The sequence below is a fragment of the Beta vulgaris genome, chromosome 5 (genome assembly GCF_026745355.1).
Source record: "Beta vulgaris subsp. vulgaris cultivar EL10 chromosome 5, EL10.2, whole genome shotgun sequence".
Taxonomy (NCBI): Eukaryota; Viridiplantae; Streptophyta; class Magnoliopsida; order Caryophyllales; family Amaranthaceae; genus Beta; species Beta vulgaris.
In genome coordinates, this window is record NC_079206.1 from 11,388,333 (window position 1) to 11,414,735 (window position 26,403).

The 26,403-nt window shown below is 37.3% G+C and overlaps 2 protein-coding genes across 4 annotated transcripts; both read right to left on the reverse strand.

Moving 5' to 3' along the window:
* LOC104892862 (uncharacterized) lies at positions 1–25,510 on the reverse strand. 3 transcript variants are annotated; one of them, XM_048644924.2, is made up of 12 exons: positions 23,766–25,029; positions 22,283–22,367; positions 21,488–21,539; positions 21,184–21,204; positions 21,047–21,100; positions 20,799–20,849; positions 20,561–20,623; positions 20,330–20,395; positions 20,192–20,230; positions 19,661–19,783; positions 19,489–19,581; positions 1–388 (listed from the first exon to the last, which is right to left on the reverse strand). In XM_048644924.2, the coding sequence occupies exons 1-12, from the start codon at positions 23,914–23,916 to the stop codon at positions 278–280; spliced, it is 909 nt and encodes a 302-aa protein (XP_048500881.1). In that variant the 5' UTR covers positions 23,917–25,029; the 3' UTR covers positions 1–277. The 3 variants fall into 3 exon arrangements, with proteins under 3 accessions (XP_048500881.1, XP_019105042.2, XP_019105041.2); XM_019249497.3 differs by lacking the exons at positions 1–388; positions 23,766–25,029 and adding exons at positions 17,984–18,581; positions 25,040–25,510; XM_019249496.3 differs by lacking the exon at positions 1–388 and adding an exon at positions 17,984–18,581 and having other exon boundaries at positions 23,766–25,019.
* On the reverse strand, positions 12,524–17,716 carry LOC109134995 (uncharacterized). The gene is made up of 11 exons (XM_019249498.3): positions 17,485–17,716; positions 14,979–15,063; positions 14,772–14,844; positions 14,610–14,663; positions 14,480–14,530; positions 14,325–14,387; positions 14,108–14,173; positions 13,380–13,418; positions 13,150–13,272; positions 12,972–13,064; positions 12,524–12,896 (listed from the first exon to the last, which is right to left on the reverse strand). The coding sequence occupies exons 1-11, from the start codon at positions 17,576–17,578 to the stop codon at positions 12,642–12,644; spliced, it is 996 nt and encodes a 331-aa protein (XP_019105043.2). The 5' UTR covers positions 17,579–17,716; the 3' UTR covers positions 12,524–12,641.
* Positions 25,511–26,403: the final 893 nt, after the last annotated feature.

Consider the following 26,403-nt stretch of genomic DNA (forward strand, 5'->3'; position numbering starts at 1 on the left):
TGATTCTAAACGTATTGAGTCGCACTATTGCAGTCTGATTCAAGAGCCCCGGTACATGATATAATAACGACATTAAGTCACTGACCCTCAAAAATCCCAACCAGCTTCCCCAAGAAACTAGTGATCGACAGTGGCCGAATCATACATGGATGAATCCTTCATAATTGATTCTCGCGATTTTGTGATTTTGTCCTTGTAACAAATGCTTGTGCATCCTTGATTTTATAGTGGTACAACTTCTCTTCTTGGCTTTTCAAGTAGGGGAGCATGTATTTTTTCATATCCTCGTGGGAGATTCCGAGATGATTCCGGCAACACTAACAAACTTAACTCTTCCAGCAACATCAAGGGTCTTTAAACCAATCCAATCTTCAGTGTAAAGCTTCGTCTGCAAAAAGAAACTCAAGACTATAAACCTACCTACTGATGCAGGGTGAGGATAATGAAGAATACATGCATACAACCATGGAATCGATTTGAATTCTTAAATGGCAGTTCATCACCCATGGAGGATTGTTTTATGATAGTCAATATAGAGACTATGAACGGGAAGATTGTGAACGGGTGGAAACTGCAGACCTGTAGAGTTTATTGGACCTGATATGACTTCAAGACTAACCGACAATAAAGGTACGATAATGAGTTTAGGAAAAAGCGTGTGTTCACTTAAAACTATGTAAATTGAACTTATTGGACTGATTAGGCTTGATTAGCCGTGATATTGTCTAATATTTACACTTGATTGGACCTCATCAACCATGAAACTTGTATTTTGAGGTGAAGTAAACGTTGAACGCACTAATTGGAAATAGACTCGGTTATTGGTTGGGTCAGGTTGGGTCGACATCAGTTCGGGTTGTAAAAGGGTCGGCATAATGGGCACGTTAATAAACGAGCAAGAAAAATAGTTAACGTAGAGAGACAAAAGTGAGGAACTGAATACTAATTTGTACATGTATTTCTTTTTCTACAATATCTATTTTATTTTTCAAAATTATCGGAATGTTTTATTAATCTTATGATAAGCCTATTCATTAAAACCCTGTCTAATAAAATCCCTATAAAATTGACCCTAACCCTTAGCTAACTGGAATGTAACTCAAACTCTTCATTTTACCTCAAGTATTCATGCCTAAAGATGCAAATGAGACGAGACAACTCGCAAGCTACTCGAGATCGACCCGGTCAAAACTCGGTCAGAGCTCGAATCGAACTTGAGCTTGGCTCGAAATGTTGGTAAGTCGAGTTGAGCAACTCAATACTCAACTCGAAAACTCGTCAAAAGCTTGAATACCAATTATCAATAGCAAAATACTTAAATTGTTCAATATTTTTCTATCTTATTATTGCTTTTAACATGAGATACTTGCAAGCTACTCGAAATCTACTCGGTCAAATTAAAGCTCAACTCGATCAAAGCTCGATCAAAGCTCGGACTCGAGTGAGCTCAACTCGTCTAAGACTCGACTCAAATAATAACGAGTCGAGTCGAGCTAGCTCGAACTAGAACTCGACTCGTATCATAAACACTCCTAGTCCAAGATTTAGAAAAATTTTCCGGTAAGTACTCGAGTCGAAAACTTAGATTGTTAGACATACACATGTGCTGGCACAAGTACCCAAGTCCGAGTAGTAACATAGCTGGTAATGAACCACCATAGCATGCAACTTTATACCAAAAAAATTATACGTGTTTAAGATTGTTACTGGCAGCATCCAGCTGTCATTATCGTGGGCGTTGCCAACTCCAACATCCGTAGTTTCACCCTTTTTTACTGGACAATAGTCACAACACGAGGATCTCTGCATTTTGGTTGCCAGTGTTGGGTATATGAGTCATATGGAGCTCAAAGAGGTGTATGGGTGTCGAGATCGTTGCGTAGAAGGGAAAACGACAAACAGACTGAATTGGGGGTTCGCCCGATTGGACCGCAACAGATGCTGCAGCAGGGCAGATTTTGGACTCGCCCGATCGGGCCACGTTAGCAGCTTATGACACGGGCGTTAGCTGCCCGATTGTGCCCAAAGCAATGTTAGCATTTAGACTTAAGTGCTCGATTGGGCGTGCCTCGCCCGACTCGATCGCGCGGGGATGTTTTTAGTCCGTTTTCGTTTCGAAAACGCGTTTTTCCCGAGGGGGGTATAAATAGATGCCTAATACATCATTATTCACATATTAGAGAGAGAGAGAGAAAGTTCTAGGAGCGCTTTTGTAATCTTTTTTTGAACGTTCATCGATTCCTAGTGCATATTCGTGGTTTTTCTCCCAATTCATGGGTTTCCACGTAAAAATTCTTGTGTGTTATTTCTTGCTTTGTTGTTTGTTGTTTGTTGTTCTAGTATTGTTTGATATTACACTACCAAAAAAAGTCCATTTAGAGACGGACAAAATCTTTCTCTAAAATAGGTCAAATCTATCGCTAGATGGGCAGACAGATATTGTACCTCTCTAAAACCCTCGTCGCAAATTTGAGTTAGAGACGGATTTTCAAAATCCTTCTCTACATTCAGTGAAAATTTTTAAAAAAACAAAATTAACGATAAGATAGTTCCTAATATTATCGTGATTATATTTAATCACCTATTATTACCTACCTAGTTCAAGTCGATCTCATTACCAGTTCGGAATATCACTCAAGTAAACCCGATTCAGCTCTACAAGGGAAAGGATAAGGAGAATCCACAGTCGCAAGAACCGTTGTTCGTAGGAATCGAACTTGTGACCTCAAAGACACTAGAAGAAGCTCCAACCAACTACACAAAATACAACTTGTATACTTCTCTACATAATATTGGTAATATGTAGAAGAAATATTAGAGACGGATTCAAATATCCGTCCCTAATTTAGAGATGAATTTTTAAATCCGTCCCTAATATAGAAACGGGTTTTCAAAATCCATCCCTAAATTAAAGATTTGCAATAAAATAATCATATCTAAATTTAGAGACGGATTTTAAAAATCTATTCCTAAATTAGATACGGATTTTTAAAATCCGTCCCTAAATTAGAGATAGATTTTTAAAATTCGTCTCTAAATTAATGAAGTGCAATAAAATATTCATGTTTAAATTTCGAGACGGATTTTAAAAATCCGTCCCTAAATTAGAGACGGATGATAAAAAATTCGTCCCTAAATTAGAGACGGATTTTAAAAATTCGTCTCTAAATTAGAGAGGACTTTTAAAATCCGTCCCTAAATTAAAGAAGTGCAATAGAATATTCAAATGTAAATTTAGAGACGGATTTAAAACGGATTTTTTAAATCTGTCTCTAAAATTTAGAGACGGATTTTAAAAATCCTCCCCTAAATTAGAGACGGATTTTAAAAATCGGTCCCTAAATTAGAGACGGATTTTGAAAATCCGTCTCTAAATTAAAGAAGTGTAATAAAATATTCATATTTAAATTTAGAGACGGTATTTTTTAAAATCCGTCTCTAAATTTAGAGACAGATTTTAAAAATCCGTCCCTAAATTAGGGACGGATTTCTAAAATCGGTCTCTAAATTAAAGAAGTGCAATAGAATATTCATATTTAAATTTAGAGACGGATTTTTAAAATCCATCCCTAAATTTAGATTCGGATATTGATAATCTGTCCCTAATTTTAGAGACGGATTCTGAATCCGTCTCTAATTAAGAGACGGATTATCAATATTCCGTCTCTAAATTAGAAACAGATATATATCCGTCGCCATAAATCTGTCGCTATATGAGCTTTTTTTTGTAGTGTTACTTGCTAGATTGATGGTCAATAGAACTTACAAGTGGTATCAAGAGCTAGGATGGTTTATTGTCTAGATCTAGAAGTAATTAACAATGAAGGATGCAAATATCATAATTGAGAAGTTTGATGGAACATATTTTGGATATTGGAAGATGCAAATAGAAGACATCTTATATCAAAAGAATATGTATCAACCCTTGTCTGCAAAGCCAGATGATATTGAAGAGGCTAAGTGGAAGGTGCTCGATCGGCAGGCACTAGCGGTGGTGCGGTTGATATTGGCTCGGACTGTGGCGTTCAATGTCAAGGATATCAAAAAAACGACGAAATTAATCAAAGCATTGTAAGATATGTATGAGAAGCCCTTGGCAATGAATAAGGTATATATGATGCGCCGTTTATTTGATTTAGAGATGAATAATGGTAGTTCTGCTGCTAAACATATTAATAAATTTAAATTAATAATAAGTTAGTTATCTTCAGTTAATATTGTCTTTGTGGATGAAGTGAAAGCCCTAATTTTGTTGTCCTCCTTACTACTGCTTGGGAAACTGTTGTAACTGCTGTTAGTAATTTCTCTAGTTAAGAGAAATTAGTATATGATGTTGTCCTTGATCTAATTTTTAGTGAGAGCATTCGAAGGAAGGAGAGTGGAGAATCATGTGGAGCATACAGTGCAGAGGATAGAGGGAGGGGAAAACAAAAGGGAAAAGGGAAGAATTTTCAGGGTAGATCAAAGTCAAGGGGTCGAAGTAAGTCTAAGGGTAGGACTGGTTTTACCTGTTGGAATTGTGGTGAGAAGGGGCATCCAAAGAGGGATTGTCCACATTCCAAGAAGAAGGGTGAAAAATCTAACCATAGTGAGAAACAGGAGGATAATGACAAGTCTTCGATGTTTTCTGCATCGAATGAGGTTGAGGAGGCACTGATTTTGAGTGTTGATAGTCCCATAGAGTCATGGATCCTAGATTCGGTGGAATCATTTCATTTTTCACCCATGAGGGAGCTACTTCATGACTTCAAGGCAAATAAGTTAGGAAAGGTTTATCTTGCTGATGATAAGACCTTGGATATTATGGGGAAGGGAGATGTGGTGGTTAAGATTACTAATGGAGGGACATTAAAACTGTATGATGTTAGGTACATTTCTGGCTTAGCGAAGAATCTGATTTTTATGAGTCAGTTGGACTCTTGTGGCTACAAAACTATGTTCTGTGGGGGAAAGTGGAAGATTTGCAAAGTTCCATGATCTTAGCTAGAGGTACTAAGATGGAAACTCTATACACTATTGCAGGGTGTACAGACATGATTGTTGTAGCTACAGTGGATGAGACCAAGTTATGGCATACGAGACTTGGTCACATGAGTTAGAAGGGGATGAAAATTTTAGTTTCGAGTGGGAAGTTGCCAGGGTTGAAATCAGTTGACATGAAATTTTGTGAGAGCTATGTTTATGGCAAGCAGAAAAAGATGACCTTCACAAAAGTCAAGAAAGAGTTGAAATCTGAGAAACGAAAACTGGTACACACTGATTTGTGGGGTTTTTCCCCAGTCAGATCCCTTGGAGGCTCACAGTATTTTGTTACTTTCATTAATGACCACAACAGGAAGGTATGGGTCTATTTCATGCAGAAGAAATTTGAGCTACATGAAACCTTCAAGAAGTGGAAAGCTGAGGTTGAGAATCAGACTAGAAAGAAGATTAAGTGTATTAAGTCTGATGATGGAGGTGAGTATGAACTGGAAGAGTATCCAAAACTCTATGAGGAGAACGACATCATTCTGAAGAGGAATATTTCAGGAAAACCTCGACAGAATGGAGTTGCAGAGAGAATGAACAGGACAATAACTGAGAGGGCTATAAGTATGAGGTTGCATGTAGGGATACCTAAGACGTTCTGGGAAGATTCAGTTAATACAACAACTTATCTGATCAACAGAGGACCATCAGTTCCATTGAAGTCCAGGTTGCCAGAGGAGGTTTGGAGTGGAAAGGAGGTAGATCTTTCTTTCCTAAAACTATCTGGTTGTGTTGCTTATATTCAGTCTGAAAAACATGACAAGTTAGAGCCAAAGGATGTTAAATATTATTTTATAGGGTATGGTTCTGAGAAGTATGGGTATCGATGTTGCGAACCAAAAGGTAAGAAGATTTTGAGACATTGTGATGTCACTTTTGATGAGACTAAGTTGTATAAGGATGTATATGGTGATAAATCTGAGATTACTGAGATAGTGGGAGTTCAGGAGAAGGAGGTTGTGGAGATTGGAGGCATGGATGGAAGGGATGTCACTGTTCCAGGATAGGTTGAGCAACATAGAGATGAAGTTCACACTTCTGCAGGGTCTGATTCTGAAGAGTCAAAAATATCTTACAGCCTGGTGATTCAGAGGGTGCTATTGTCATACAACCAAGAGGCTATAGTTCTAGTACAGGGAGAATAGTCAAATCCGCAAGGGTGTCCAAAACACTTGTTCGTTATTCACCTTCTATGTTTTATTTGCTATTAACTGATGCAGGTGAACCAGAATCATACAGGGAAGCAAAAAATTTGACTGATTCATCTAAGTGGGAGATAGCCATGAAAGATGAGATGAAGTCCCTGCAAAAGAATTATACATGGGAGTTGTCTGCATTGTCTGCAGGTATGAGAGCACTTAGCAACAAGTGGATCTTTAGATTGAAGAAAGAGCCTGATGGAAGTGTCAAGTATAAGGCGAGATTGGTAGTAAAGGGGTTTCTACAAAAGGAGGGTATAGATTATAATGAAATATTTGCTCCTGTTGTGAAGTTGACTACCATTATTATCTTGTTGGCTATTGTTGCTGCTGAAAATTTGTTCTTAGAACAAATGGATGTTAAGAATGCGCTTCTACATGGTGATTTGGATGAGGAGATCTACATGAAGCAAACAGATAGGTTTAGAGTTCATGATAAGGAGAACTTGGTGTGCAAGCTCAAGACGAGCTTATATGGATTGAAGCAGGCTCCTAGACAGTAGTACATAAAGTTTGACACTTTCATGTGTAACAGTGGGTTCAAGAGAGCTGATAATGATCATTGTTGTTATTTTCAAAGGTATGTAAATGATAATGTTTACTTACTTCTGTATGTTGATGATATGTTGATTGTTGGTACGAGCATGGAGGTGATAAAATGTGTGAAGGGAAAGTTGTCACATGTATTTGAGATGAAGGATTTGGGTGAATCTACACAAATCTTGGGCATGAAGAATTTCAGGGACAAGTCTACCGGTATGTTGAAATTGTCTCAGGAGGACTATATTCTTAAGGTGCTGAAGAGGTTTACTGTAGGAGATTCTAAATCTAGAAATTTGCCGCTTTCTAGTGATCTCAATTTGACAAGGGAGCATTCACCAACTACGGAAGCAGAAAAGGAGCGGATGGCCACTGTTCCCTATGCTTCACCTGTTGGGAGCTTGATGTATGCCATGGTGTGCACAAGGTCAAACATTGCTTTTGCAGTGGGAGTTGTTAGTAGGTTTGTTTCTAATCCAGGTGAGAAACATTGGGATGTTGCAAAGTGGTTACCAAGGTACTTGAAGGGCACTTTAAGTATGGGGCTTTGTTTCTAACAAAAGGGAGTAAAGCTTGAGGGTTATATTGATGTTGATCTCTGTAGAGATATCGATACAAGCAAAAGTACATCTGGATATGTCTCTACTGTAGGGGGTACTGCAGTGAGTTGGATGTCCAAGTTACAAAAGTGTATCTCTTTGTCTACAATAGAGTCTGAGTATGTGGCTATGTCGGAGGCAGGTAAGGAGATGGTATGGCTTATCGGTTTTCTTGAGGAGATGGGTATTAAACAGGAGAAGGTGATACTTTATAGTGATTGTCAAAGTGCAGTACATTTGGCTAAGAATCCCATGTATCATTGTAGGACTAAGCACATTCGTAGGCGCTTTCACTACATCAGGAGTTTAGTGGAGGAGAATGAGTTGAGTCTGGAGAAAGTGTTGGGTGCTAAGAACCCAGTGGATATGCTCACTAAGAGTGTCACTTGTGATAAACTAAGGTTGTGTAGGGCCTTATTTGGTCTTCGTTGATTGTTAGCGAAGGTGGTGGATTATGAGTTGAAATGAATGAGAGGATGATGAAGGTATGAAGTTTTCTTCACTTACACCTATCTCCAAGTGGGAGATTGTTGGGTATATGGTTCATATGGAGCTCATGGAAGTGTATGGGTGTGGAGATGAGATTACGTAGAAGAGAAAACGTCAAATAGGTTGAATTGTGGCTTCACCCGATCGAGTCGGGCAAGGCCGCCCGATCGGGCCCGCAACAGATTCTGCAGCAGGGCAGATTTTGGGCTCCCCCGATTGGGCCATGTTAGCGACTTACGACACGGGCGTTAGCTTCTCGATCCCAAAGCAATGTTAGCGTTTGGGCTTAAGTGCCCGATCGAGCGTGTCTCGCCCAACCCGATCAGGCAGGGGTATTTTTAGTTTGTTTTCGTTCCGAAAACGCGCTTTCCCGAGGGGGTATAAATAGATGCCTTAATACGTATATTATTTGATCCTACATCATTATTCACATATTAGAGAGAGAGTTCTTGGAGCGCTTTTGTAATCTTTCTTGAACGTTCATTGATTCCTAGTGCATCTTCGTGGTTTTTCTCCCAGTTCTTGAGTTTACACGTAAGAATTCTTGTGTGTTATTTCTTGCTTTGTTATTTGTTGTTCTAGTATTGTTTGATATTACTTGCTAGATTGATAGTCAATAGAACTTACAACCAGACCCTTGAAATGTTATCTTGTCAAGAACAAGATGGTTTATGGGTGGCAAGCACACATTCTTCTAGCTATCCTCTAGCACAAGAGGAAGCTAGTTAACCCCCCACCCCATCCCCAAAACAAAAAATAAAGAAAGCATGCATGGTTTGACTGTATAAGTTTATAATGCCCAAGTACTATCTTTAGAATCATTTGTGAAATCTTTTCATAGTTGTAATTTCAAAACATGGTGTATCCAAAAAGCCTTCAGGTATGACGGATGACAAGTGGGAGTAGACCGATTTGAAGGCTCTCTCAGAAATTCATTTATGTCTCTCTAATGAAGTTTTGAGAGAGGTTGCCAAGGAGATGACTAATGGGGGTTTGTGGTTGAAGTTGGAGTTAACTTTATATGAAAAAAAATGTGACCAACCGTCTACTACTCAAATCTAGACTTCATGATCTCAGTCTAGAAGAAGGTAAATCGCTTGAGTCTCATTTACATGAATTCTTCTCTATTATTATGGATTTTTGCAAAAGATCGATGTTGAGATCGACGATGAGGATATGGCTATCAAGTTGTTGCTGTGTTCTTTACCACCTTCGTATAATCACTTTTGACATACTTTATTGCATGGTAGAGATGATTTGAGTTTGCAGGATGTTAAGGATGCCTTAACTCAGAGAGATTGAATCGACAATAAGTTTGTTAATAAATCTAATAATCCTTCTCAAACTAATGGTGGAAAGAATTTTGGCAAAAATAAAATCTGTAACTATTGTCACGTGGAAACCAGAAAAACCACGAATATGCACTTGAATCGATGAACGTTCAAGAAAGATTACAAAAACGCTCCAAGAACTCTCTCTCTCTCTAGCTTTCTCTCTCTCTAATATCTGAATAATGATGTAGGACACAATAAAAAACGTATTAGAGTATCTATTTATACTCCCCTCGGGAATAATGCGTTTTGGAAACGAAAACCGCCTAAAACACACACCGCCCGATCGGGTCGAGCAATACCCTCCCGATCGAGCACTTAAATCTTAAGCTACAGCTGCCTCGGGCTCGACCGGGCGAACATTGCGCGTGTCATAGTTCGTTGTTTCGCCCGATCGGGCGAGATGGCCCGAAGTCATTGGGCGAGCCTTCAAAACATGTTGTTGCCAAGTTCGTTGATGGCCCGAACAGGCGCCCTTTCCCGACCCGATCAGGCGAGACCCTATGCAACCCTTATCGACGTTTTCCCTTCTACGCAACCTCATCTCCACACCCATACACCTCCATGAGCTCCATATGAACCATATACCCAACATACAAAACCCTAATTTTTAACCTATTAGGAGCTACCACCACCCTTTTGGGCGGTGGTAAGCCCCTTTTCTCCTTTTATTACTAGTTTTTTCTTATGTTTATGTTTTTAATAAACTTCAGTCTCTATCTAATTGAGAGTTTTTCTACTCATATATTGGGTTATGTCTACCCATATATTGGGTTTTATCTCTCCATGTGAGAGTCTAGAGAATCTATTTTTGGGTTTTTGTGTAATTCAATATGTTGATTTGTTGATCGAAATTCATGCGGAGTTGCAACAGATGTCAAGACTTCGTTTGCAATCACCTGAATTAAATCCAATTCTACTTCAAAACTACAAAATATCGACAGACCCTCTTACAGACACTAGTGGAAAAAACCCCCATTTGATGCGGTCACAATCGGGCTTACGGATGCGATTTTGGTCCGCATCAAATGGGTACACAACAGCTCTGAGAAATAATCTGATGCGGTCCAAAACCGCATTAGATTCGTTAGAATCTAATGCAATTATGAATAGGACTGCATCAGAAAGTACGGATAGGGTTTCAAAAAAAATTGGCAACAACAAAAATATATCAACAGCGACAGCAATACTAGAAAACAACCAAAACATTGAGACGAATTGATAGGACGAATTAATCGATAGTCAATGGGAATTTACAGGAATTAAACATTAAAAAAATAAATTAAAATTCGAAAAAACCAGATCTACAAACTAAATTAAAGAACAAATATTGTACAAACAAAAAATAAACTAGATTATACAAATTAAAAACGAATTTCGACGATGTCTTGGATGATGCAAACAAAACCATATCTGAATTTGACGAGAATGATGAGACGAGGGAAGGCGAGGGATGAATTCGACGAGACGCATCTTCAAGCTTTTTTGGGTGAACGACGGCAAAGAATTCAAATCTTCACCAGAGCGCGAAATCAGGTCGACGGCGAGACGAGACGACGAGTGAGGAAGCAGCGACGTATATGAAGAGACGAGTGACGACGAGTGAGGAAGCAGCGACGAAGATGGAGAGAAAAACGAGAAAGTCGAAGATGGAGAGACGAACGAAGAAGTCAAAGATGGTATATGTTGTCTGATGAGGGAGGGCGATTAAGGTTTGTTGGCAGGTGGGGGTTTGAGTGGCGGTTTGAGGAGATCAGAGGAAGAGTGAGAAGAAGTGAGAGAGTAAGGGTTTGTTGGGAGGTGGGGGTTTGAGGAAATCAGAAGAGGGTGAAGGAGTTAGGGTTTGAGTGGAAATGAGGGGTGGGAGTGGAGTGAGGGATAGTTGGGCCGCGTGGGAGAGAATGTGGACGAGAATTACTGAGCCGCGTGTTTCTAAGCCTCACAGATTTTCCCAAAACCGCATCAGATTTATAATCTGATGCGGTCCACAGGAGGACCGCATCAGATTATGTTCCCAGCTTTCATTTCCATTTTTTAAATTGTTTTTCTGATGGGGTTTTTACAAAACTGCATCTGTAACTAAGTGACCGATAAGGTTTTTTCCACCTGAACTTCTATACATCGCCCAACAATTACTTAAAATCGCCTAAAAAATAGTTAAAATTACCTCTATAACCTTCTCTCTTTTTTTTTCTTAAATCATCACCACCCACCTGCTGCCAAGCACCCACCACCACTATGTCACTTGTTAAGCAGATGACGAGCACGCTGGTTAGCCCCTTTCACCCTGGAATTCAACTCGTCAACGTCAGTGTCAAGATTATCAAGAGCTTTGTTTTGCCTGCATTCACGACATCATCCATTAGAACTTCAAAATTACAGCATGGGCGCACATCCTTCCCAATACACATCATCCATTAGAACTTCAAACAACACTTTTAAAGTCCTAAACTTTCCTCTTACTCTCCCCCAACTCTTCATTCCCAAATCGTCACAAAAATTCCACCACTAAAGAAGCAAAGCAAACACTCCAAAATCTCCACTGTCTCTCCCTCCTAAAACCTTTGTTCCATCAATGGCTGCCGTAGAACCACCACCAACAACAACTCCAGCACCAGAACCCAACATGAACCTTCGTGAAGACCAACAACAACCACCCAACACACTCTACACTCGCATACGTCTCGCTACTAAATCTGATGTCCCTTTCATCCACAAACTCAGTTAGAACGTATTACGCGGTGAACTGAAATTTTTTTAGGCTTGGGCGAACGTCCGCGGTGGACGTTAGCCCCATGGCTGGAACGTCTGGCCTGGACGTTCCGGCCATGGGTGGAACGTCCACCGCAGACGTTCGCCCAAGCCTAAATTTTTTTTGGGATAATCGTATGTGGGTGATGGTGGTGGTTGGGGGAGGTAGGTGACGGCGGTGGAGGGTCACAACTGGAGTGGAGAGGTAGGGGATGGTGGTGGGGTGGTGGATGGAGTGGAAAAGAGGAAAGGGTAAAATAGTCCGAAAAAATAGATTTATGGCGATTTTAAGTAATTTTGGGGGCGATAATTAACAAACCTCACTAGTGAGAAGGTTGCATTAGACAACGATGTGAAAGACAAGGGTTTCAGAATTGTTAGATCTACTCAACGATCGTGGTTTTGTCATATTAGAATTGTATTTATTTCATTTTGATATGTATTTTTTTAATTTTGACTTCTATATATTGTAGATGTCGTATGACTTTGAATCAATGAATTAATGTTCATTTCAAAAAAAAATTGGTTAGGACGGGCTCACTCATCTTGATCTGTCATGCGGTAAGTTTGCTAACAAGTAACAATATCAGTATTGAAACACAAAATTTATTAAGATGATAAACCTTCACAGGAGCCTTAACTATAATACAAATACTATATATTGTGATGGCAACTATCTAAGATCTGGAAATGTCATGGAGGTATTACCGTCTTATCACCTGCACGTCATTAGGACATTGCCTTTTTATCCTCAATAAGATCGGTTTCAGGTCAGGCACAAGTACGCGTGGTGTTGCGTTATGCCATGTCAAGTCTTTGTTCTTCAAGAAGGGCACAATGTATTTTTTCAGACCATCATCTGAGATTGCTAGATGATCTCCTGGTAAAGTTACATACGTTACCTTCCCTGCTTCCTCTAGTGCTTTTAAACCAATCCAATCTTCAACGAAAAGCTTCGTCTGCGTTTCAGAAACATAAAAATGAATTTGATGCATGGTAACATTCATAGAAACAAACTCGAAAGAATAATTCACCTCTCTGGCAGGTAGCACACTACGGAAGGAATGGTCCTGGTAATACCCAAACCATGAGGTTTCTTTTGGAATTAGAACGTGTTCATTGTCGAACTGTTTTATGAGCCAAAATGGATGTTAGTTTTATCTTACTGTATCGTATAATATTTAAAATAATTTTCTCTTAAAACTTGCTCACCTTAATAAGCACCAAGTTCTCTAAACTTTTGAATCTTTCTTTGTAGATCGAGCTTCTTTCATTTGGTATTTCGTTATTAAGCTTCGGAAGGAATTTAGAGTTTTCAAGATATGAAGGAATATTCTGAAGTATACAACATGAAGATTAAAGATGGTTGTTGACATGTAAATAAAAACTGCAATAGACATCAAAAATCTGAACCAACCGATGTAAGTAGAAACATTGCTTACATTTGGGATTTTGATATAACCACTGACAGCCAAATTTTTCTGGATTTCAAAGGAACAACAGAGATTTATTGAATTAAATTTGTGAGAATCTAATTGTAAAACAGATAGCAGATTATACAACATTGTAGGGTCGTATTTGGGCATAGGCGAGAGGGGAAGGTGCCTAGGGCCCCTAAAACACATCGTCCAAGTAAAAGCAAACGAGAGAATAAATGGAAAAGTAGAGAGAAGGAAAATGAAAAAGAAAAGAAAAGATCACTACAATACTGCAAATGTGGCTAAGAATTACGCTTACTCTACCACCTATCACTCCTCCAATCAAATTCAGTTTGTTATTCAACACTCCCACTTGTTTTCCAATTCAATGCCAAACACTCAAAATTTTTGGGTAAGTTTTTGTTTTCTCTGCAATACTGCAAATAAAAGTTTGATGTAATATCCATAAAAAAATACTATTCTTAAATTAAATCTTCTATAGAAGTTATGTAAAAGCCAACAAAAAAAATTATTCGCGGTACGGATCGAAATTCAAAGCTTCAAAAAATTAGGACCAAACAACTAATTATTTTTTCGGTCTAGACCGAAAAATCAAACATTCAAAAAACTTGGACCTAATTAGGGGCCACGATATGTAGGTTCGCCCTTGAGCCTCCAAAATATCAGAAACGGGGTTGCAACATTGATAAGAAATAAGCACCTATAATACATATGTCAAGTGAGATTCTTACCTGGATAAATTTTCTGTAGATACCAAAATTGATAAGTTTTACTGCTACAAAGTGCACCCCTATAAACTGCATATGAAACAAGCAGAGGAAGAAATGTCATCTGAAACTGCTATTTACGCGCTGATGATAGAAAATTTTCAAATGCAATTTCCATGCATCAAATAAACTGTTAAACCATAATCTCCAAATGTAGGAATGAAGAGATTATGATGCTTACAAGGTTGAAAGGTGGTGAACCTATTCCAGCATGTGGCCCTGCTAATGAAATGAAGTTATATGCCTGTTTGGTGCCATCAAGACCATTACCAAAGACGGCAAAAGTAGAAAAGAACATTGTCCGTTGCAAAAGTGTATATATCAAATTCTTCTTACTTTTGGTGCTCCATCACAGAACTCAATTATGCTTCTTGCGATTAAATTCCCCTGCAACAAGCTTAAGCTTTAGCGAAAGACTGCAATAGTTTCTTACCCAAACTAGAAAAAATGATTAAGCAATTAATACCTGAGAGAGACCGATAATGTTATAACCTTGACTAAGCTCCTTCATTTGCTTCACCTGTATGTCATTTTGATAGCACACGATTATCTCACACTAATAAATCAAGCAACTATGATTTCTGTATCTCATAGTTAAAAGTCATAAGTTGTGTGACTGCACTGTCACCTTGCTGCAGGCAATCGCCGCCTGATCCTTCAGGGGTAAAAGCCAGGAGCTCAGTTTTCCGTGGCTACTTTCTCTGAAGATTCACAAGAAAGAAAACAATGAGAAACTAGAAAGCATGAAGTTTAGGCTTAATTACTGCAAAAATGGAACATAATGAGTTTATATAATCTACAAAAGCAGGATAATCAAAGGAATTAACAGACATACATGCAATATCCGTCAGTAGCTGACCAATGGCTTAACTGCTTAATGAGCTCAGAAACTTTCTTAACTCTACAATCTTGTCCAATCCCTGAAGACAAAATACATGAATAAACAAAATTTCAAGAAACACATTAGCTTGAAAGACTACCTAAAATACTCTCCTCTTAGTAAAACATGGTATGCAAAACATGAAATGCAACAAATTACATGACGTACAACCTAGGCGGAAATAAATGGTGGTAATGGCATTTGATTCATGCAAGGAAAATTTCTATATGTTACCATAGCGAAAATCTACTTTTTTTCCGAACTTTGGTTAGATCTTTGCCCGAATTAGAACAAGAACAAAGAAGACACTAGAAAGAACTCGCTCTTACCGCCGGACGGATACGAACGCATACGAAATGATCCTAAGATTTCCAACCCAAAACATGCGATTTTTTTCACGAACTTTTTATTTCACACTATTTCTAAAGTGTAATAGACGGTAATGCAAATGGATGAAGAAAAACACATGTTTAGAGATGGATTCTTGTTATAGACACGAGTTTTTCCTTGAAAAACTACTCCAAATCTCTATCAATCCCGTCATTTATTATCGTTGACCAATAGTAGCCTACAAAGCCTATCGTCAGTAATAAAAAGAACTAGGCAACAAGTCAGATAAGTACTCCTACCGTTTAACAAGATCAGATATATCATGTTCCTCCAACTTGGATCCTATTCTCATCATCTAGTTTCACTTCGACTAAACCCATCATTACTAACTAAGCCTGAATTTCCTAATCAAAACTGATTTTACTTATATATATTTTTGTGTTTCTATTCATATATCTATACATACTAATATATTAAAAGGCGTTCCTAACCACCAAATAAATGATGTTTGGCGTCATATTTATAAAAGTAAAATGTTAGTAAACGAATATTATAATTACTCAGAGCAAAGCCCGAGCCTAAAACCTAATCTATACTAATATATTAAAAGGCGTGCGTAAACCAGGAACGGTGCCACGTGGCGCTCTCCCGAGGGAGTTTTAGTTCATGTAATCCATGTACAATAAAAAAAAATAGAGATTGCATGGTATAGGTTTTGATTCCGTGACCTCAAGTTCATGTACTAAAGTTTAAACCACTAGACCAAGTTGTATTTAGTGATATCATATAAAAGTACAATATTAATAAATGAAAATTTTCTTACCCGGGGCATAGCCCGGGCCTAATAACTAGTTGCTTCTTAAAAGGTGTGTTGTAATTCGTATGCATCGTCCAAACTTACTACCTCCCGTATTTATTAGTTGCAACCAAAAAATTTACTTCCTCCGTTTCAAATTACTCGCTACAGTTTGATTTTGACGCTTGCCGATGCACTACTTTGACTACTATTAATATATTTTATTATGTATTAGAGTAAAGTATAAAATTATGATTCTCTAAAAATATACGTTGCGACAAATCAAACAACATATTACATTAAAATATTTGATTTTATCTAATAGTAAATAATGCATAGTCAAACCTCACTAATAAATGCTGGAATTTTTAAAGTATAGCGAATATTTCGAAACGAAGGAAGCAATTATTCTAGAAGCATGATAAATAAAGTAAATGGAAATATTCAAGCACCTAATAATCCAACCACTCTAATCCTCTCACTGATTTCGAGACTATTAATAATCTACTACCTCCGTTTCTTAATAAGTGCAACACTTTCCTTATTTAGAATAGTCACAATAAGTGCAACCAAGCTCAAAATGATAAAAAAAAGCTCAATATTATTACAAATATGCCACCAAAAAGCAAGAGGGACCACAACTTTTGTGTTTCATCACTTGAATTACTCTACTTTATTGTGGACCCAACTTTCTCTCTCTACATTCCTTGGTATTCCCCCACTTTCTCTATGTTGCACTTATTAAGAAACGAAGGAAGTATTTCTTTACTCTGTCTATCGTGATCCTAAATTTGCATGTCAAATAACTTGCAACTTATATACAACTATAAACAAGTCTTTATTAATACCCCTCCGTCTTATAATATATTGCTCATTTTTCATTTTTTACAAGAATTTAGGTAAATGAAAGAAGTTTTAGGATTTCACAAAAACATATATTTAAGTAAATGTTTGTTAGGTACTTTTGTCTTGAAACTAGTTTTTTTTTCTTTAAAATAACATGAAAGAGCAATAAATATTCCTTAAAATGGGGTAAAACAATAAATAGAGGCATATATTTTACAAGAAAGGTAGGAGTACTTTGAAAAGTTTTATGTAAAAATGAAGGATAATATAATCGAAACAAATTGATAAAAAAAAATATGCACAACATTTTGAAACACTAAAAAAGGAATGCGAGCACTATATTATGGGACGAAGGAAGTAGTATACAGTGTAGATGCTAGGTAGAAAAAGTTTTTTACGAGTAAGTATAATATAAATGAGTATCCATATGAGCATTTTAATGGCAATCAGTAATTAATGAAGCAGAAGTGATTGGAGAGCAAGACATACCATGGATGACAATGAAAGGAAGAGAGGCTGAACTGGGGAAGTGAGGAGTGATCAAAGTGAGGATGAAGATGAAAGACACAAAAACAGATTTCATTTTTTCTTCTTTTGGCAAATATTCCACTGTCTTCAGGTAAAGAAATTGCACACTAAATTTTCGTCTCTTATAAAAAATTTGACCAATCGGAGAAATGACGCCAAGAGACGACACATGGATTTAGCCATAACTCGTGAGTCGAAACTTTGAGTGGCGTGTTGAAATAATTACACAAGATGATAAAATACAATGTACAGCCAACTCTTTGAGAAGAGAAACACAGGCTTCTCACTAATATAAATACTCACACTCGGCGAATTTGAGTTGATTGCCCCCTGGAGGATGGCTAAGACCAAATTAACCAAAAGGACACAATGCACAACAGCTAATAGAATTACTTGTTTGCAATTTGACACTGCATAATTCATATACGTACAACAAATCTATTTTTTTTTATTTATAGCCTATAGGAGCCACGAAGGCAGTACAAAGAAGGGGAAGGGGATTCGAACATGTGACGTACAACAAATCTATGACCAAGGTAGTGATAAGCATACAGCTTTCTACCAAGATATATGCCTACTACTGTGTTACATTATAATTGGCTTCATACCACTTGAAAACAACCATCTACAAATTAATTTCTAATCTACACTTTTTTCATCATGTAATATTGAAGTTTGATTTTAAACGCATATTATTGCAGTCTGATTCAAGAGCCCCGGTACATGATATAATAACGACATTAAGTCACTGACCCTGAAAAATCCCAACCAGCTTCCCCAAGAAACTAGTGATCGACAGTGGCTGAATCATATATGGATGAATCCTTCGTAATTGAGACTCGCGATTTTGTAATTTTTGTCCTTGGAACAAATGCTTGTGTATCCTTGATTTTATAGTGGTACAACTTCTCTTCTTGGCTTTTCAAGTAGGGGACCATGTATTTTTTCATATCTTCGTGGGAGATTCCGAGATGATTCCCGGCAACACTAACAAACTTAATTCTTCCAGCAACATCAAGGGTCTTTAAACCAATCCAATCTTCAGTGTAAAGCTTCGTCTGCAAAAAGAACAGGTGAGGACTGAGGATAAATGGATAATGAAGAACACATGCATACAACCACTCCTAGTCCAAGATTTATAAACACTCTTCAATTGAGACTCGCATTATAAACACTCCTAGTCCAAGATTTAGGAAAATTTTCCAGTAAGTACTCGAGTCGAAAACTTAAATTGTTAGAAATACTCAAATACACATGTGCCGGCACAAGTACCCAAGTCCGAGTAGTAACATGACTGGTAAAACCACCATAGCATGCAACTTTACACCAAAGAAATTATACATGTTTAAGATTGTTACTCGCAGCATCCAGCTGTCATTATCGTGGGCGTGGCCAGCTCCAACATCCCGAGTTTCACCCTTTTCTACTGGACAGCAGTTACAGCACGAGGATCTGTGCCTTCTGGTTGCCAGACCCCTGAATTGTTATCTTGTCAAGAACAAGATGGTTTATGGCTGGCAAGCACACATTCTTCTAGCTATCCTCCAGCACACGAAGGAAGCTAGTTAAACCCACCCCCCCCCCCCCCCCCAAACGCGCAAAACAAAAAAAAAGAAAAAGAAAACATGTTTTGACTGTATAAATTTATAATGCCCAAGTAGTATCTTTAGAATCATTTGTGAAATCTTTACACAGTTGTAATATCAAAATGTTTTTTGTCATATTACAACGAAGAAAACAAGAAAACTGTAGCCTAGAATACCTCAAAACTCCAATATGCCTATCTTTATTAGATAAGAGTAATCAACAAAGAAAAACAGACTAGCACTCCGCAAGCATAACACTGTCAATGGAGACAAATAGTCAAAGATCCAATATATGAGGGCATAAGGCAACTCTAGAGACTCTAGACGCTTCAATATATATTTTTCCTACATGAATAATTGAGTCAAAAAGTATACATACCTCTTGGGGAGTTAGCAAAGGACTAAAAGCACCATCTGGATAGTATCCAAACCATGAGGTTTCTTTAGGTACCAGAACCGTGTCGTGCTCAAACTGTAATAGTAAAGACTATTTAATCAAGTGCTGAACATACAAACACCCAACACCACAATACAACAAATTACAAGATTACCATAATGAGGACCAAAGTTTCTAAGCTACTGAAACGCTCCTTGTAAGTTGAGTTTCTCTCCTCAGGTATCTCATTGTTAAGTTTCGGAAGAAATCTACATTTCTCTAAGTAGCCATCCATATTCTGGGAAAAGATAGATGATGTCAATTGATGCATTCAATAGATCGCAAAAAAAATGGGCTAACTAGAATTCTGTACACAAAGCCATGCTCTAAATCACTTCAGTAGATCAAGTTCTGAAACCTAGATTTTTTTCATGATAGAGCAATATAAAATCCCATTGCATATTACGCATGCTAAATTATCAAAGAAGCAAGGTAAGGGTGTATCCCCTTCACCTGAAATTTTTCTGAACTTATCAGAACTCTGAACTTATTGAAGCTTATTTTATAACTTATTAGAAATTACTGGAACTTGTTGAAACTCATCTGAGCTTACTTTTCCTGAAACTGATAATTTTAGGTGAAGTGAAAGGTCCCTTAATGAGAAAACTAAGGCATAAAATGCAACATGCAGAAAAACTATACTCACACTTGGGATTTTGAGGTAACCACTAGGAGCCAAATGAGCCTGCAAATCCATGGGATTTCCCAGTTAATAAAAATGAAGCCTGAGCCGTATAGAACTTTGGAAAGACACACGTTTGTGCAACTTAATAACAGTTGTCACCTGAATGTAGTCTGTGTAAATCTCAGACTTGATAAGTGCATCTGCAAGAACGCAGAAAATACCAGTCTGCAAACAAAGATCCCCATATTAGCCAAAGCTTCATACTAAACAAGGTTAATTTACTTAATGTGATAAACAAGCAAGCAGTCTCAACCAACGCAATCTAATTCTAAAGCATGAAGTGATCATAACGAAGAAGAAAAGAGGGGAAGAACGGAAAAATGCACTTACACCACAAAGAGGAATTGACGCAATGCCAGCATGAGGTCCCCCTAGTGAAATAAAGTTCTTAACCTGTTTTAAGCATTAAACCCAACTGTTAGATGCCAAACTGCCAATATCAGTGGCAGAACCACGAGGAAAATATAGTTGAAAATTATGCATCAGATTAACAAACTTTCAGTGCAAGCTGCACAAGTAATATCAAATTTAAATATCTGAGTTTAATACTTCTAATTGTTTTTCTTACCGGTGGCCCTCCTTCACAAAACTCCACAACACCCCGCCCAATCAAGTTGCCCTAAAATACAAAAGAATAGACGTTACAAAGAGAAAAATCTTAACGATGATGATGTTCAGCACTGTTACATCTAGAAAAGATCAGAAATAGAACGGATTTACAATGTCTTCCCTGTAAGCTCACGATATTAGAGAACAATAAGAGCAGAACGCATGATTCCAGCTAGTTAAGAAAATCAACAGAGTATTTGACGTTACCTGGGACAAACCAACTATATTGTAGCCATCACTGAGTTTATTCATTTGTTTCACCTATTTATGAATACCAAACAAGTTAGATTGTCAGTCAGATTGCAAACACACAAGTTGCAGGTCACTGCCAACAGCTTTCTCACCTTGTCACAAACAACTTGCGCCTGCAAGGCACAAATAGATTTCAATTAGAAAGTGCTCTAGCACAAGAAAAATACTCCCTTCACTACTCAACAATTAAAGTTCTAGCTTTTTGGACAATGATTAAGAGCTCATTTCTAATGGCTATGACCTTTCATTGAGACTCTATTATGAGGAAGAGCCAAACTTTCACTTATAAATTAAACACACAACAACATCACCTATTCAGCAACAAATAAAGCACAAATTATCTAGCTACTAATTATATCTTTAATTGTTTACAGCTATTAATTTCTTGTCCCCTACCTGATCCTCAAGAGGCATAAACCAGGAATCCCAGGATCCATCACCAATTTCGCTGAGCAAAATAAGTGACCAAAAATAGACATCATATCAGTACACACATAAACTTGTGCATGTGATTATAATATTCGAATAGTTGGAGAACAGGGAGAAGCTAACAGAAGAAGTAAATCATAAGAAAAATTCATATGTATTGACAAAATTACTGTATCTTACAACATAACTGAGAGCTTGAGAAATAATCACACATGACAAATTAGCAATGACACAATTTAAGGTGAATGATTAAGGAGGAATGGAGAAGTTTTAGGCAAAAAAAATGGGAGAAAACCCATCCACATTATATCTTTGATTATCTAAGAGCCAGTATCTCAGTTAATATACTACTCCTGCATTTAATGTCTTGCATAGTTTTCAATTGAGATAATCCTAGATAGTTTTCCACATTTCTATTTTTAGTTAACACCAACTCCTCCCTCATCAAATCATCCCCTGTTCTTTCCTCATCCCCATACATTCTCTTACTTTTTTTCATCTCGTATTCACCTTTTTTTCTCCTTTCATCACAATTTTAGCATCTGTGCCAAACCCAAGTGTGAAAAACGTTTGAGGATGAAGAGTATAAGAAACGCTCAAAACCATTGCGAACTCGATATGCTAAAGAATACTTTTTTCTAGAAAGACCAGTATAGCAGCAGGGCCTTCACATATGGCATGATCATTACAAATCCTTCGCTTGCTGATAGTGAGAAAGAAAGGTGGAAAAACCAGAGAGAGAGAGAGAGACAGAGAGCATACATGCAATATCCTTCTGACCCTGACCACTCACTTAGAAGCTTAGTAAACTGCTTCATACCACGATGAGAGCATTGATCTCCAATTCCTACATTATTTGATTAATCATCCAAAACGAGCATGGAATTGGAAAATGAAACTCAAACCACATATAAAACGAAATAATAAATCCTGCGTGATGAACTAATAAACTATAATGACCAAGCAAAGCATGACCCATATAAAACAAGCAAACAACCAGAAAATAAACATAAGGACTGAAAATAAGGATCCATAGCATTGTGAATCCAAGAAAATAATAGAAATTTTAAGTTGTTTGGTATTCAATTTGTATCTCAGATCTTCCTGATTGAAAAATATTAGGTAACGCATAGAGTTGACGCTTGTGGGCCAACACATGCCCATTGCATACTGGCAGATAGTTGCAATTGCAGTACTGACAACATTCTTCTAAAGGCTAATGTTTCATACACCATTACATACTATAAATGTGCACAAGTTAACTAAATAAACATTTGGAAACAGTGATCCATGCACCCAAGCATGATTCCAAATGCTTGCAAGTTTGCATGTCCTATGAACTGCAATGGAGCATTAAGAGAGGAGCTAATATGTTATTAGACCTATAAAGCTGCTATTGTGAAGTTCATGAAGCACTTATTGGGAAGTTATGGGGGACCAAGTACTTCCACTGCATATTACTAAATGATGGCTAGTTTATTGAAGGGTCTATAATGCAACTTGTAAGTCTTAATATTTACGGCCCGTTTGGTAGTTGGTCATAAATGGTGGTAATGGGAATGAATTTGTGTGTAATTTTGTGAAAAATATCATTGTCCATTCCCATGATAATGCTAATTTATCCTAAAGTGTCCACTTTCCTTCTTGAATTTTCATTCCCATCCAATACCACATTGTAGGTGGTAATGAGTGGTAATGAAAATTACTTCCCTTTGGAGACAAAAACACAAGTTTAGGGGTGAGATTGCTTGCCCATGGAGAAAAAATGCCTCCCCATGGAGATTTTAAGGGTGTCTCCCTAACAAAATTACACTTAAAATTCATTCCCATTACCGCAATTTATTAACGACTACCAAACATGCCGTTAATGTTTTGGTTTACTTGTAGGAAGCAAGGGTGTTGATATCAATATTTCCCCTCAAATTCCTTCCAATTTCATTAAGCTGTTGTATTAAATAGGCTTTTCAACCGAAGAGGACAAGGAAAACATGTGAAGAAATTATGAGATAACATGACTCTAGATTCTTGAACTGAGAGATGCGCAATATTTGAAGCAAGTAAAAAGTCCTTCAAAACTACAGTATATGCATTATTGAGGAAAGTAGAGGTGGAAAACTGGAGAGATTATGTATAGTAAAATAGATATTATCGACAAAGATAGTTCAATGCATTGTCAGGTTCCAAAAAACCCCTCTACTTTGAAAGCTAACATCAAGGTACTGAAGAAACAAAACAAAAGGCCTACGTATGAGAGGCTCTCTTGCAATGGACAGAGAAATGTTAAGTAGCAAGCTCAAAGAGCATATCTTCGTTGATTTGTACTTGTGTTCAGCAATGTCAAGCCACATAAAAAGTCTCAAATAATAAGCCCACAGCCCAACAAAGACATATTCCATCCCCCCCCCCCAAAACAAATCATATACTTCCTCCGTTTCGTTTTAAATGCAACAAAGGGGTATTATTTGTGAGATATAAAATATTCATTTGTTGCTTTTAAAACGAAACGGAGGAAGTATAAGCACACAACAGCTATTACCCCAATAGTATCTGTAACTTTGACCTCCTTCCATTTTTGTGCTTCTGAGTTTGGACTACTGATTACGCATCATAAACTTGAGGAGCCAAACATTCACTCATCAAGGCAGAACAGATCAACAATCCTCTTTTGCCTTCCTCTAAAAACTTTGTTAAAAAGCAATCCATTACCCCACTTGGCCACTCATAGATACAACTCTGATCACTGACAAGCCAAAGCAATACAGTCCCTAGTGAATCACCAACACCTATCATTTAGACACTCCAGAAACCTATGGAGTATCATCCCCTACACCTCCAAAAATTATGTCAATGTTTCGATACAAGGCCATCATAATATAATGTCACTTCTTTATAAACAAACAAGATATTCCATTTATCCCATATGGCCATCCATATTTTCTATGTTTGTAAATCCCATTCACCATTCTATTTGTTAAATGAATGTAATCCAAACAATCCATCTTCTGGGCTTTCCTATAACCAAATACTATTGTTCAACTTGCTCATTGACATTCATCTTGCCAATAGGGAAGCATTCATAATCTCGTCAAACTAAACTAATCACTCTTATTTGCAACAAAAATCAGGCATGATTTTTGTATCAATATTGCAACCAAAAACCTAAAATCTGACATTCACACTATTGACAAATTACACCTGATTTCCACTTACTAAACCACACATGAAAAAAAAAATCAATCATGCATATTTATAATAGAAGTAAGAAATACAACCGAAGAACAAAAATTTGACATTAAGTTTTCAATTCTATACCTCAGTTTGCATAATCACAAGAAATATAGAAATCAAGCAAAAGGGTAACCAAACAATTGATAATAAATGTCAAAATTAACAACTGTAAGCAACATTTTCTAAAGATTTGAATTTTTCAGCACCTTAAATCCTTACATATGCTGATATGCATATGAAATCATAACAAAAGAAAATGAAAATTAGAGAGACGGCGAAAAAGAAGGGTACCATGGATTACAATGAAGGGAAAGCAGTGAGATAAAGGAAGAAAGATGATGGCAAAAACTAAGGGGAAAAGGGTTGCTGGAGATTTCATGATTAGTTGCCCAAATTATTGGAATTCTTGTGTTGGATGAAGAAAAGAGAGTATATTTGTACAAAAGGTATTATCTTTCTTAAAATTCTTCTCTTTTCTCTTCAACAGCAGCTTTAAAATTTGGCTTAAGATGGAATAAATTTGAGGTTGGAAAGAATAAGAAGTTAGAGATGAGAATGCAATGAAGAAGAACACGAAACCCACAAGTCAGAGCTTTTGATAATCGATCCCCCACTAGTCTTTCCCAGTCGCTGTGAATGTGATTTGACTGGTAAGAGAGGGAAAAAAAACCGAAATCTAATCTGAAAATTTCCGAAGAGATGGAGTACGTACAAGTGTACAACAAAAGGAAAAGGGTTTTTGCCACTGGATTAAACGGAAGTTTCTGATGATTGTGTTTTGGTTAAACCTAAGGGTGTGTTTATCCCTCAGATTTAAATTCAAATTTCAGACTGTGCCACATCAGCTTTCCACTAATTTTTACTTACTTTTTACTTTTCAGACTCACTCCAGACTCACTCCAGTTTTAGACATTATCCCTCAGACTCCATCCATACTATCTACCAAAAATTTAACATATGGCAGATTTTTACAAAGAAAAAAATAAAAGACATATGGCAGATTTTTGGTGGCCTAGAAAGTATGGGTCCCATATCAATAGTCTTGGGTGGAGTCTTGATTATCCAAACCCATCTCAAGACTATCCCCATTATATTTGATGAATATCCGTGAGACTCTCTGAGACTTGGCAAAGTCTGTACCTCAGACTCTTGCTCAAGACCAGCGATAAAGACACCCTAAAACAAGAAAGCAGTGGTGCGCCTAACTTTTAGCTGTGTGCAGAAGTAGTAGTATTCTACAGAAGCTTTAGGTTTTCAGTAGGCTTTTAGAATGCGTTTTCTTCACTTTATTAAATCTGATTGACTTTTATCCAAACTTAGTGTGCATTTTCTTCAATTTATTGGCCCTAAACTTATTGAACCTTATCTAAATTGAACTTATTGAACCTGAAGTGAACTTATTGGAATTAATTAAACCTGATTGGACCTGATTCAACTTAGGGTGCGTTCTGTTCAACTTAAAAAATTAAGTTTCAGGTCCAATAAGTTCAGATAAGTTCAGATAAGTTGCAATAAGGTCTAATAAGTGCAATAAGTTCCAATAAGGTCTAATAAGGTCCAATAAGTTCCAATCAGGTGCAATAAGTTCCAATCAGGTGCAATAAGTTCCAATCAGGTCTAATAAGGTCCAATAAGTTCCAATAAGGTCCAAATAG

Excerpts from the sequence above, each read along its gene's own strand:
- LOC109134995 (XM_019249498.3), bottom strand. The coding sequence starts at position 17,578 with ATGAAATCTGTTTTTGTGTCTTTCATCTTCATCCTCACTTTGATCACT. Across the intron at positions 14,845-14,978 it reads GCTACTGACGGATATTGCAT|AGAAAGTAGCCACGGAAAAC; the intron begins GTATGTCTGTTA and ends GTGAATCTTCAG. Across the intron at positions 12,897-12,971 it reads GTGTGCTACCTGCCAGAGAG|ACGAAGCTTTTCGTTGAAGA; the intron begins GTGAATTATTCT and ends TCTGAAACGCAG.
- LOC104892862 (XM_019249496.3), bottom strand. The coding sequence starts at position 23,916 with ATGGAATATGTCTTTGTTGGGCTGTGGGCTTATTATTTGAGACTTTTT. Across the intron at positions 21,540-22,282 it reads GGGTCAGAAGGATATTGCAT|CGAAATTGGTGATGGATCCT; the intron begins GTATGCTCTCTG and ends TATTTTGCTCAG. Across the intron at positions 18,582-19,488 it reads CTTTGCTAACTCCCCAAGAG|ACGAAGCTTTACACTGAAGA; the intron begins GTATGTATACTT and ends TTCTTTTTGCAG.